This window comes from Lampetra fluviatilis, chromosome 3 (genome assembly GCF_964198595.1).
Source record: "Lampetra fluviatilis chromosome 3, kcLamFluv1.1, whole genome shotgun sequence".
In the NCBI taxonomy this organism is placed as follows: domain Eukaryota; kingdom Metazoa; phylum Chordata; class Hyperoartia; order Petromyzontiformes; family Petromyzontidae; genus Lampetra; species Lampetra fluviatilis.
In genome coordinates this window covers 19,465,266-19,479,250 of record NC_136277.1, presented here as the reverse complement: position 1 = coordinate 19,479,250, position 13,985 = coordinate 19,465,266, and the positions used below count along the sequence as shown (strand labels likewise).

General features: G+C 44.3%; 1 protein-coding gene across 5 annotated transcripts in view; it reads left to right on the top strand.

The window, feature by feature from the left end:
* The first annotated feature begins 335 nt into the window (after nucleotides 1-335).
* Nucleotides 336-13,985, top strand: part of LOC144953895 (atrial natriuretic peptide receptor 1-like) — a 102,085-nt gene continuing 88,435 nt past the window's right edge. For all 5 annotated transcript variants that reach the window (XM_078884543.1, XM_078884545.1, XM_078884541.1 and 2 more), the window contains exon 1: nucleotides 336-1,528. In XM_078884543.1, coding sequence (XP_078740669.1) covers nucleotides 808-1,528 — 721 coding nt within the window. In that variant the 5' untranslated portion in view covers nucleotides 336-807. The remainder of the gene's footprint in view (nucleotides 1,529-13,985) is intronic.

The window sequence follows — 13,985 nt, the reverse complement described above, 5'->3', positions numbered from 1 at the left end:
GCAACGATGCGCGCACGCGCACGTATCGGTATGGTGGATGTCGGGATTATTTATTTAATTTGTTCACCAATTTGCACCGTGCCCATCACAACAGCGCAGCAGCGTTTTGCGCTTTCTTTAGCGAGGCGGCGTGAACCGCCGACTCCAACGGTGGAGCTCGAAGCGCTGCGAGACCGGAGACGAAAGGGGGGGAGGTGGTAGTCCGGGCCAGCCACCGCACCCCGCAGACCACCACTGTTTACCTATTTCGGCTCGGCGGGACGCACTGAATGCAAATGCGTCCGGGGGGGGGGGGTGTGGAGGAGAGGTTGGGAGGGGGGGAGGAAGCTGAGCCGCTGCTTGCTTGGAGAGGGACGGACGTGGGGGCGGGAGCTGCAGGCCACGCGTGGCTGCTCTCAGAACGTGCGCAAAGAGCGCATCTGATTAAGTGCGAGCCCCATTGCAGGGGCACTGAAGGCTGACCTGGAGGGTATATTTTAAACAGTCTTGCGTGTCGATAAATACCCCCCCCCACTCCTTGCCCGCCCGCAATCTGGGTCCCCCCCCCCCCACCAGCACCACCACCTCCTCCCCCTCTTTCAGCCTCATCCCTAAATCCCGCACCCATCGGCGCGGTCGGGTGGTGGTTGCCGGGAGCTTCCTTTGAACGAACGGCGGGCGCTGCGCCCTGCAGCCGATAGCGACTGACAGACGACTTCTGCTCAGCACCCACACACACACAGAGAGAGGAGCGACATCCAACGGTGCGCCGCGTTATCGAGGGGAAGACGTTCTCCACCCCAGACGTTGGGTGGTGGTGGTGGTGCCATGGCCCCTCTCCGCGCGCCGTGTCTCATCCTCCTGCTGCTCGCCGGCGGCGTCGGCTCCGCGAGGCAGCTCGACACGCAGCAGCCCGTCAACGTCACCCTGGCCGTGCTGCTGCCGCTCAACAACACCCGCTACGCGTGGGCCTGGCGACGGGTGGGACCCGCAATCCAGCTCGCCATCGAGCGGGTCAACGGCGCTGCCGAGGCGTTCACGCCCGCGTTGCGTCTGCGTCCCGTGTACGGCAACAGCGAAGATGCGCACGGCCAATGCTCCGAGTCGGCGGCGCCGCTCGCCGCCGTCGACCTCAAGTTGGAGCACAACCCCGCGGTGTTCCTGGGGCCCGGCTGCGTCTACCCGGCGGCTCCCGTGGCGCGGTTCACGACGCACTGGAAGGTGCCCTTGCTGACCGCCGGGGCCACGGCGTCGGGGTTCGACACCAAGGAAGGGGGAGCGTACGCGCTGGTGACCCGCGCGGGGCCGTCGCACGGCAAACTCGGCGGCTACGTGCGCCGATTGCACGCGCACTTCAATTGGACGCGGAGGGCCATGCTGCTGTTCAACGACGAGAAGACGGATGACCGGCCCTGCTTCTTCGCCACCGAGGGCATCTACCAGGAGCTCACCAAGTTGGAGAACATCACCGTCGAGCACTTTCCCTTCAAGGAGAGCGAGGGCGTGGACCGCCACAAGATCCTCCAGGAGGTCAAGAAGAAGGGCCGCAGTAAGAGTGATTTCTTTCTGTGATTGGCAGGGTCACATGTTACGTTGTTTAATACTCGTAATCGTAAGTGTCAGACCCCCCCCCCGTCTGGCAGCTGCTGAATCAAGGCCACCCGCGTCGGTTAAGGGGGGGGGTTGATTGACCATACTTCATTGCTGGTCAGGGCGGGTTTGTGAAGGTTTAGAAAACACTCGCCACTGATGTTGGCCTTGACCCGCAATTGAACTCAGGTCACCGCTCCTTGGACGATTTATAATATCCAGGTTCCGTAAGAATAAAAAAACCCTCAACTAAACACATGGAGAAGGGCGATTGCCTGAAACGTCGCCGATTCTGTTTTATATATATAAGGCAGTGAGTGTTGTTGACGAATGTGTTGAGTTTATTGTTAAATTTGCTTATGGACCACTGCCAATGCAGTATCACCAAATTGTTGTACACACACATTGTATTATTCACGCATCCAACTGCACGCAACTAACAACTTGTTCATTTTGCGAATATTAAACACCATTGCAGATTCTTCAGTGCTGTGTACACCCACCCCGTGTGTCTTTGCGTGCGCATACCTACTATAAATTTTTGTTAAACCGGATAACCCATAATATTGAAATTCAGTGAACCACACGTAGCCTTGTGCCACGTGTTAACAGTTGAACATTTTAGTTATGGTTATAAACAGGTAGCGATTTGGTCCTTGACATGAGCACACGGAGATTTCCTCTTTGTAATTAAGTCACGGGGATATTTAGCCTCCAATTTACATCACACAGCAGCGCACTTTTAGTGCCTGGTAATTACCCGCATCATTTACTCGCCTTTTGCGGCAGAACAGATCCTCGGCTCCGTACACAACGGCTGAATTGGCGAGCGCGTTCATCCTTTTACATTTTCACAGTGGGCCCAGTTCTTACACATGCAAAGCGCACCCTGCAAAATAGGCTAATTATCATCTTCAGCCGCATGGCACTCAAACCACTGGAAGAAGGCCTCCTCTGCCGTACGGACCATGGGGATTGCTTCACTATGGAGATTGTTTGACTATAAAGTGCTTCGCCACGCTGATCGGTGGAGGGGCAGGGGGGGTACAAGAACAATCCACATACGGTACCCGTTGTCACTGATGTTAGGCGTGGCCCGGTATTAAACTTAGACTCGCTGCGTTCATTGTTCATTGCGCAGTGTTGCCAACCACTGCGCCATCGTTCCCCTGTGGAATTCTGCTTTTTTCCATTCCAATCCACTGCTGGATGAAGGTCGCTCCATGGCGTGATGGTGATGGGGGTTGTTGACCTTACTTCACCTCCCTGCTCACTGATTGGTGAAAGGGGTTAAGGGGGGCCGCCACTTTTGTAGCCCATGGCCGGAAATCCAACTCAGGTTTCTAGGTTCTTTAGGTGAGTGCGTAGCTATACTGCGCCCCCGTTCTCCGAACCCGATAATTCTAGTATTGTATAAAATGGCAATTATACACTGAATAACAGCATTTGTTTTCTCACTTTGTAACATATAAATGCGGAAAATTACCGTAATAGATCATTTAGCCCATAGAAATGCAAAACATGTTCTTGTAATTACGTGAGCAGGTAATCGTTGAATCATGGTGCCTCGATGCGGATTAGCCACATGTAGCGAGAAGCTGCGAGGTGGTGGGAACGTCACGTTCACGTGAGTGACAATGCGTGGGCCAACTGCGGCCACTGGAGAACGTCGCTTATATCTTTTCGCGAGGAAGGTTGTGGCACGAACCAAGGAATAAGTCAAACTAATAGACATCGAACTCCTGTGCTGAAGGAATGAAGAAGCTGCATTACAATGCAACATTTTCTCTTTCGCTCGGCGTCCATTCACATGTAAGCATAATAATACGCTCCTAATGATAATCATGCAAATGTACGGCCCTTTTTCAATCTACTGCTGGATGAAATCCTCCCCCATGCCATGTCGGTCGTGGGGATTGTTTGACCATACATCACCTATTGTGAATAGTGTGGGTTAGTAAAGGGTGCCCAGGACAGGTTCAGATTTCACTTGCCACTGATGTTAGTCGTCGCCAGGAATTGAACTCAAATTTCCCGTTTCAATGCGCGCACCACTGCGCCACTGGGTCTAGGAGTGCCACGATACATTGGGGCTGAGGATTCTTCTGCACTTCTCTGCGTACGGCTCCATCCACGGGTCGTAAAGCGACTCCCCGACGGATGGCGATTATAACAGACGAAGCGCGCTCACTAACATCGTGCAGAACGCCGAGCACTGGAACAAAGTTGAATACAGCGAATTAGTTGCTTAACATGCGCACGGGCACGTTGTAGAATTAGACCATGTTTTTTTTCAGAAATTGGTTTGTGTTGTAATTACCAAAATAAATCATCCAATCACGTATTTATTTATCTTGCATACGTTTGACTACACACCATAGCCACAATCCTCATCACAAGGTATAGTTCCATTCTATCCACATGTCTGAAAGCATGCCTCATCTAGCTATAGGGAAATACTTCTTCCGATGATCCGTGTTTATCCGTGTTTCGTACTCTCTGGAATCTGCGGATAAGTGGAGTTACTTCGCAAATAATTGAATCTGCAATGATCGTCCCCCACATCGCCATGGACAATCAGAGATGAGTTCCTCTCTGCTGTAACTGCATGGTTGAGCAACGATAGCTTTTTAGTTCAAGCGTAGAAACATCCTCACCCCAAAACACGATTAAAAAAAGATAATAGGCAGTGTACTGTCATGGCAATGAGGCAAGCATAGTACAATATAATAATTTTCATACGCAATTTAAAACGGGCTTAATTACATTGAATATGCATGTGAACATGCGTGGTTATATGTGCTATGAACAGGGGCCATTGCTTTAAATGTCACATTATATATTTTTGATACGTGTTGAGTTTTTTTGTGAATTATATTGAAAATTGGTGGATCGGCACCCATATTTACTATAATCAGTGGTGGGCACACTGCTCGATTAACCCGATTCCCTGCCACGGCTAACATCCGTGGCAAATTGTATCTTTACCTGACGTGAGTCTCCCCCTTCAACCAGCATTGTCCGGTGTGGTGAAATATGGACAAACAACTCCATAGCCGACATAGCGTGGAGAGCCTTTCAGCCAGCATTGGCGATGACAGAGGCTGAAACATTGTCGTTATTGTATGAGAGCATTGACTTCATCCTAATGTTAGTCACTGTTACTGGAATGTAAATTTGGTACCGACCTGCGGGTTTGAGTATAGTGGCATGTCTTTTACAGACGTGAATTTTGCTCCTAATGATGAGTGTCGCTAGATAATCACAGTGGAATCTACGGAATAGAGCATACAACACCTTAGTTTAGTGTCTCAGCTTGAAGACTTACGTGCATTTATTCAAAGATGATATTAAAATGGTTATTAATTTGATGTAGAAGGGCTGTACAAAGTGATGTGTTGCCATTGAAGAGGTTTATATATCATCGCAGTGAGACATTGCAATTACAATAGCAATCTATAATGTCTAGAAGTTCCATCATTGACATCTCTGTGGTGCACTTTCACCATGTCATCTAGTCATTAAATTACATTTTGTAAAATTTCAAACTCATGGATAAGGTATTTTTTAAAAATACCATTGAAAATCATCATCATGCATTGTTAAGCTGGATATTTAAAGAGAACATTATTTTCTCAATATATACACTGTAATAATGATGACCATACGTTTGTCAATCGAAGGCCCCTTTACACTTGTTGGTTATGGATGAAGGCCACTCACGCAAGCTGTTATGGGGGTTATTTGACCACTATTGGTCAGTGCGGGTTGGCGAGAACCAGGACTGGCACATATCATTTACCAATTATGTCAGTCGAGGCCGCGACCTGAGCTCTAATCCATGTGCTAACTACTGCACTACCACACCACCCCAAAGAACAATTACTGTTACCATCAGTAACATCCCATCAAGTGGTGCAGCCAGGTGTGTGTATCCACTTTACTGTCCCCAGCAGCATGATGGGCTGATCCTGGGCAAAATTCTAACTCACGATAGCAATTCCACCAACTGTGTGTTGCATCAAATGGTGCAACTGAAAAACGCACAAGGAAAACCTTTGTGAATGATTCATAGTTAGTAGTCAATTACTAAAGTCATGCTGATTTAGACATTTCCTCTTTCTCCTTATTAACCCCCATCCTGCCCCTCCCCGTAATTTCCCAACTAGATGAATGTGATGTTTTGTGCTGGCAAGATATAAAGCTCATATTGGGAGGTTTAAACGCCTGTGCTCCTCCTATAGCCTGTAACCAAACCTAAGCATTCGATATCATTGATATCAATAACAATAACATACAATTGGTTGTATGTTATCAGTTATATACGATTGCTTTACTTAACCATCTGCTTTAAATATTATTTGCCGGTTGTTTCGCTTGTAACTTGAGAATCACATGTGCTCGAAGGATTAGGATAAAACATACGCAAAAAATATCCCAAAAAATACCACATTGTAAAAATACCAGTTGCTTTTTTCAAAATGGCGTGCCCTTACTTGGAGAGTGGGCAAAACACGTTTTAGAGAGACCACAAACAACTCGACGATATTCGCCTCACTGCCATCTGCGAGTCACGGGGCAATAGATACTGAGTGAATACCAGAGACTGCACAGCAGGGCGTGTTGGGACAAAGTGAAGAGAGAGAGTGGGGATTGCACTTCATGTGTCATACATCCATTGCGGTGAATGGACGGCGACTGGATATGGCTGTGGTCGTGGGCATTGTGCAAAAAAAGCACCGCAAAATATATTTGTTCTATATGTATATATAATATCCGTTTAATTGTAACCTTTTGTTACCAAAATAGAGATGATTGGTTAATTTCTAATATAAAATGGAGCTACATGTTTTACTGAAAACTTTCATGACTGCAGGAATTCATATTCTTTGGTTCTTTCGGTAAAGTCACGTAGATATAAAAATAAAAATAAATGGAGCTGATTGGTGAAATTAGGAATAACTAAAAAACACTCAGAGAAGTTTGCCTGTTCACCTTAAGTGAAGGCGTCAGCAGCCACGATCCGTGTCCCACAAGGTCTCTGCTGATAATTTAAATGCTTAATATAAAGTAGTGGTTTGTGGTAAAAGTGCTCAACTTACAATCTCAAGTTTGCAAATTCAAATCTCGGTGGGGGTTGATAAATGAGTATCACTTTACGGGAATTGAAACGTAGTTGGCCTGTGGGTAACCTCCTGTCATAGACAGATATAATTTCTACCAGTAGCTTCAGTCTGTAATCAAGAGATGAGTTTCAGTGTGAAACAGTTTAGACATTTGATTTTTATAACATAAATATAATGTTAAACATAGTACATATTCTTTGGGTCTTTCGGTAAAGCAACGTAGACAGAAAAAATAAAATAAAAATAAACATAGTACAGTTGTATTTTGTCTATTTGTTCCTAACATCACACATTGTATATTACAAACACGGTGGAACAGAATGGAAATGTTTATTTTATTTTTAGAACATGTTAGAGTCTATTAAAATAAAAATAGAAATTTTCAAGGAAAGCCCAAATAAATGGTGTTTCATGCAGGAGAATGTATCCTACAATTGTAAAACAGGTCCCTGCGGGGTGGGCTGGTAGGAACGATCAAATGAATGGCTATAATAACATGAAATGGCGGGGGTACGATACGAAGGGAGAGTTTGAGGCCTAGTTCTAGGCTTTAGGCCTAGCTGTAGGCTTTAGGCCGCTGTGAGATAATTTTTTATTTAAATGTTTTAATTAAAAACTATTTCAGGGAATTATAAGGAAATGTTACACTTGTTTAGCCAGGAAAGCCTGAGTCTAAAGGTTTTTGTAGGGTCCTGCCAAGTGTTTGCAGTAGGGGGCGATGTTGCTACACCTAATCGGACATCGGACGGACGGACGATATAATCTATTGTAGGCTGGTTCACTTCGTTCCTACCAGCATAATGAATACATGATATACAGCGGTTTGTCAAATAACATCTGTATGACGACCATGTTTGTTCTTGGTTGTGTTTTTTTTTTGGTAACCATACTTCACCATGCTTGTCAGTGTGGATAAGTGTAGAAGGGTTGCCCAGGACTTGTTCATATATCTCTCGCTACTGATCTTAGCCATGGCTGGCAATCAAACTCATATCGCAGCGATACCCCCCCCCCCCCATCATATAAATCGTGTCTTCTCTAGTCAAAAGGTGCTTTGATGACAGTAGGGCTAAAGCCAATTAATAAATACGGTTAATATGTTTAAACTAATTCTGCTAAATGTTTTAGTTGCAGGAAACATGTGCTGGGAGGCAGTACCATAATTTAGAAGTATGGGGGACAAGGAAATTACATATGAAGGGGTTCTGCATTCATGAAGGAGCTCACAGTTGTCTTCAGGAAATTAGATTTTCTAGTTCTGAAAAGAATTGCTCATGGAAGTGGCACAAATATAGTTCAGAGATAGTCTGTCAACGATGCAGGGACTATAATGAAGGAGGCATTGCCTTCTGACAAATGTCTTTTAGATGTACACTGGATCTGGTTGAGAACTCGAATATGTTGGAGTGAAAACATTTGCATACGAAATAACAAAACGTGCCCAATAATCTGCACAGGGCAATACAAGTTATCAGTATGTACTTTGTATATACTGTAGCCCTTTATACTGGTAGGAACCTCCTGGTTACATCAGCCCACGGGATTATTGTGTCCGTCGTGCAGGGAGGGGCTGGGTGGGGAGGGAGGGGCTGGGTGGGGAGGGGAGGGTGGGGAGGGACTGGGTGGGGAGGGTGGGGAGGGTGGGGCTGGGTGGGGATGGTGGGGAGGGGCTGGGTGGGGAGGGTGGGGCTGGGTGGAAGGTGGGAGGGGTGGGGCTGGGTGGGGAGGGGCTGGTCAGCCCTTATAAAACTCAACGTTTAATCTACTCACGCCGGCTTGTGCCCGCCCTCACAGTCGGGCATATTTGCGGAATACATCACGCCGCCGTTGACCCTGGCCATTGACCGAGTAACCCAACGTTCCTACCAGCTCCCTCCGCAGGAATGTGTTTTGTTTTCTAAATTACATTTAAAATAATTCCACTCTCATATGGATTTGCACTTATATGCGGGTTTACAGCTCTGGAATGTTGAAATTCCACATTCCTGAGGCACGGGAAAGTGTATCATATGACTATTAAAATTATCTATGCCTCGAGATTCCTGGCTGGCTGCTGGCTGGGTTCCTCTCCACCCCAACAATAACTCTTGTTAGTGGCTATGGGCCGTTACCACTGAAAGCATCTGAGTAAATTGATAAATGGGATTTTCTGTGGAACACATAAACATTGAATTGAATTTAAACGACAGAAGACATTTAGAAGACACCATAAGAAAACGAAACTGAAGAGGTGGTAGTAATGAATGCAGGAGACTGACGCTGTTAATTAAAAATTACTCCAACTTTTCAATTTCTTCTCTTATTAATTTCATTATTTTGCCAGAATGTTCTTGAAATTCTGAGAGAATATGAAAAAGCTTTACAATACATATTATATTGTCATTTTATTCCGTACACACCTGGATTATCTTGAGTGCTTTGAGTACATGATTGTGAGACTGGTATGGAAATGACAGCTGTCTCTTATTTTCCGTTGCAGAGTAATGGGTTCTCTCCTGGTTATTATTAAAAAAAACAACTGTCGACATCTAACAAAACAGTATTTCATTGAAGCCTGAGGGATTCAGAACTGAGTCAACCTTTGACTTGAACTCGGGAACCTTCCGATTACAATCCCCACGCTCTGACCACTGTGATATTCGGTGGGATCGTATTTGTATACTGACACGATATGACACTAAGACATATTCTTTCACGTAGACATCTCTAGTCTTGGTAGGAGAGGTATTAAGAAATTCACAAACAGCAATTCTGAAAGGAAGGCGATAGCAATAATCAACTGACATTTTTCCACGGTACATTTGTATATAAGAAAAACACATACATAATTTAAAATAGAAAATGCCTGAAAATATACATACCATAATATAAACCACATATTTTAAAATTACATTTTTTCAAATTCAAAGACCACTGACTGCGCACGCATTCCTGGGACATTGTCCCTGTAACCGCATAGTGTACTTACACAAAAAGCATGAACACAATGCCCGTAAAATACTCTTCCTATCAATAACGACAGTGTTCTTGTCGCATTTTAGCTCTCAATATAATCACAGTGTTTTAGGGTTTTAATTGGCTTCAGAGGCATCCTGTCAGAAGGTGGGAGCTGCATGGAAGGCAATTACGGCTGAGCAGCACAGATGGTCGCCCGGAGAGCAAAGGGCAGATGGGATGTGTTGAAGCGCTCAGGCAAATAGCATAGAATTTATTTGTTTTCCACATTCATGAATAACCTGGTTTCATGCTCTACAGGAATGCAAAGGAAAAAATCACGTTTCAGGTGCGATTTGCGCAGTGGTCCATTAATCGGCAAAAAAGCATCGGCATGTGCTGCTTACCGACATTTTCAGGCTAACGCCGTCTTCGACAGGTTTGTAGTTAGGCATGCTTGCAGTTGCTACGCTCACCGATTGAGGAGTGCTCATCAGTAATAATATTATCGTTGTTATATATAAAGGCGATGGTCACTCACTGGAACATAGCTGGTGAAAAGCATATTTGAATTGGACGCAGCTGTCAGGAAGCCTAGCAATGTGTGCTTGCCCTACCAGCCGGAATAGCTTTCCCTGAATGCCTTCAGCTCTGATGATTTGAGTAACGCAACCTGCACACGTACCTCACTCACAAACTTCACCTCACATGCCATGCAAACTCACTCAAAGTTCCAATATACACCTGAATTGATTTACCGTATTCGCTACATAGTGTGTGGGTGATCATACATTCAGTGGCCTGACAGAAATAGCGGTGCAACGATGGAGATTTAATGTTTAATAAAAAATGTGTACGATTTATTAGAACATTTGCCAATTTCAAATCAGTATGTATGTTGAACTTCTTTCGCACGTACGCAGACAACCATGCGAAGGAAGTTTAAAACATTGTAAGTACGTAAACTTGGATATCTGAGATGGGAAAAGTAAAACAATATTTTGTTTAAAGAACATAATCCAGCAACAAACCCTTTCTTATGTTTGAAACGCATTAGAAATATATGCTCCATTGTATTCCATGCTTATGAAGTGGTAAAAAGAGTATAAATATTGAAACTAGTGTTTTGAAGATGGTGCATGCTTCAGATAGCTTCCAATTTCCACAACGCAGGGAAATGTAAATGCAGTTTATAATCTCATCATCGAAATATTTTATGAGAGTGGTTGCTCTTCGTAGGGTATTATAAATATGAATAATTGAACGATTATAATCGTTTACAGCCGTCTATTAATCCACTGCTGAATGAAGGCCTCCCCCACACTTTGTTGATTATCACAGTTGTTTGACATTGCTTCACCATGCTGGTCAGAGCTTGTTGGTAAAGGGGCTGCCCAGGGCCATTCTGATATCAGTCCACACTCACGTTAGATGTGGCCATTGCTCCATCACTCCCAACCGCCCTTTCCCCCAAATGGTGTCTCAGAATATTGGCCGTCAACCGGAAGTGAACCAGAGTAAGATATAGGAATGCATTCCACGACCATTATCATTTAAATCCAGAAACAGCTTCACCAGATTTGTGGAAATAAATGAAACAGAGTAATCTCTAAACAGAGCATCTCTGTCGCCCAGATAACATTGAGTTCAACCCTTTTCTGGCTCAATTTTCTGCATTGGAAATGGAATCACAGCAGTTTAGTATTTGTAACATGGAGGCACCATCACAGGAGAGCATTATGTCGACCTAATTGTAAACTTGTGCAATTGAAATGAAAATGGTTGAGGAGAGTTGAGACATGGCATGCTGTTTCACTGGGTCAACGCGTTAAATCTTGATGTACCATGGTTGCCCTTTATGATGTGTGATTTGAATTGGATGATCCACCATAACCCACCAGGCCTGACGCTAGAGTGATCTATATATGCTTCTACAAATAACGAATCACTTGAGGGGAAACCAATTTTATAATGACAATGCAGTGATTCGTTTTGGAATGAGTGGTTTGGAATGAGAGGATCATGACAATCAGTTTATTTTTTCTGAGGAGAGGCTAACGCATTGGAACATTGACGGATCAAGCGCATTGCAATTCAAGGAGGCTATGGAGAAAAGAAAAAAAACTCTCACTGAGATCAGCTAATGCTTTATATGTCAGGCAATAATCTTATTTAATTACCACTCGCATTTTCTGTACAGTCAACAACTCGCCATCCACACCTCACAAAGCAAGCCTTGTGTACTCCACACCCAGCACACACCCATAACGCCACACATGCCACATACACCACACACTTCGCACACACACTGGCCATGCTGTACGCACTCCACATAACACACTAAAACGAAAACATCGTACATGTACATCACACCCCAACGCATGTCTACTCACCAGCACTAAACCTCGTGTCCTGTCGGGCACATCTCCACACCGTTGATTATCGGCATCTCTTAGAGTGCGGCAGGGGTCACGGAACAGGGTCTGCAGTGTAAATCTGACGATTAATATTTCACAAGAAGCATCCATCATACGAGTCATATTTCAAACACAGACCGTGGAGTGAAAGTTCAGTGCACTGCTCATCGGTGTTTGGGCATCACTGCGACACCTGTTCCTTAAGGTCTGTTTGTCACGTCTTATTAAAGATGATATCACCGATGGTTTAATTCATCGCTCCTTGTGTATACTCATATTTTCCATTTCACACGCGTTTAAGTCAATCGCTGTACAGGTTATTTTCCATAATTCTATTATTCATCATGATAAAACAATACCACAGATGCGCATGCCCTGCGTCGCGTGGGGGATCGTGTTTTCTCTCGTGTTCGATCATCGTCCTTTCCATTTAGAAGAGACAGGGCCTCTGCTGTCCACTCTTGAGGAGCTTCCCCTGAACTGGGGTGCACTTGGAGGGGCGATGGTGTTCACTAGGAGGGTTATGACCTCTCTGCCCCCATCACGGAATATGTTGGTTGTCAGACAAGGCTACACAATTCAAACTAGACACCTGGGACTAGAGGATATGCATTTCCAATCTGTGTAATTGTACAGTCCCCGCTGCATTCTCTGAAGCTTCCAGTCAAATGAAAATATGGATATGTATAGATATTTGGGAGTGGATTAAATACATGCTGTCAGTAGTGCACATTATGATTGGATGACTGCCCTTGGGGCAGTAATTATATTTTAATTTACAATGTTAACCCTGTATATGTCACACATGCAGGCTCTTGGTTCTTAGCATTTATTGCTTCTTCAGCTTTATAAAAGCAATCATAGTTTATTTATGATACTGCATTGAAAGCAAATATATTGTTACTTTAATCTTACACTCGCCTCTAATGCGGCAGTGTCTTCATTTGGTACATTTTATTTACATGCTGATACCTGGTAACTAACCTCCTCGTACTCATAAAAAAAAAGATATTTTCACAGTTTTATAAAGTGGGCAACTTAGTAAATCTAGCAATGCCCTATACATCAGATGTGCAGATTATCATTAAAACTAATAATAACCCAATGCGTCATAATATTCATGTCTAAAATAATGAGAAGCAGATATTGTGCTTTAACTGGAGTAGAATGAAACCTTGTGTTCTTCATCCTGTCTGTTAAAACTTTCAACTATTAATTCTACTTCGACTATCTATATATATAAAATCGCAAATCTGTCTGTCTGTCCGTCTGTCTGTGTGTGTGTGTGTCTGTCTGTCTGTCTGTGTGTGTGTCTGTCTGTCTGTGTGTCGCCGGACCATACGCAGTTTCATTGGACGGCGGTTGCCCCTGGCAACGGGTAGCGACGCATTCGCTGCGGGGTGGACGCCATTTTTAATTCCCGTTAAAAATATGCGCACGCATTAACACGCGACTCTGAGGTAAATTCATCAAAGTTTCACGTCCTCTTCACTCCCCCCCCACCACAATGTGTGCAATTACTATTATAGGGTCGGTAGATAATAAAATTATAGCGATTAGACAGTATTATTGTAGCGCGGGGGGGGGGGGGTAACGGCCCCTGTACCCAGCCTCAGCCGGGTGGGCAATTTAGGCGAGGCCGGAGGGTTACGACACATTTATAAATAACGCGATCTAAACCCAAAAACGTTGATTATGAATAATATTGGTCGCGAAAGCCTACGTGTTAAAATCAGATAAACTTAATATGTTAACATTGACAATTGTGCATGCATATTTTCTGAATACGCATTAACATATGTGTAGGTATCAGTACATCATGGACAATATTTAATATGGGTAAATGTTTAGATAAAGATAATTGTATACGTAATTAAACTCTGAAATAAAAAAATATTTCACATGGTCAAACTGACAATATATTGAAACTGTGTGGAAT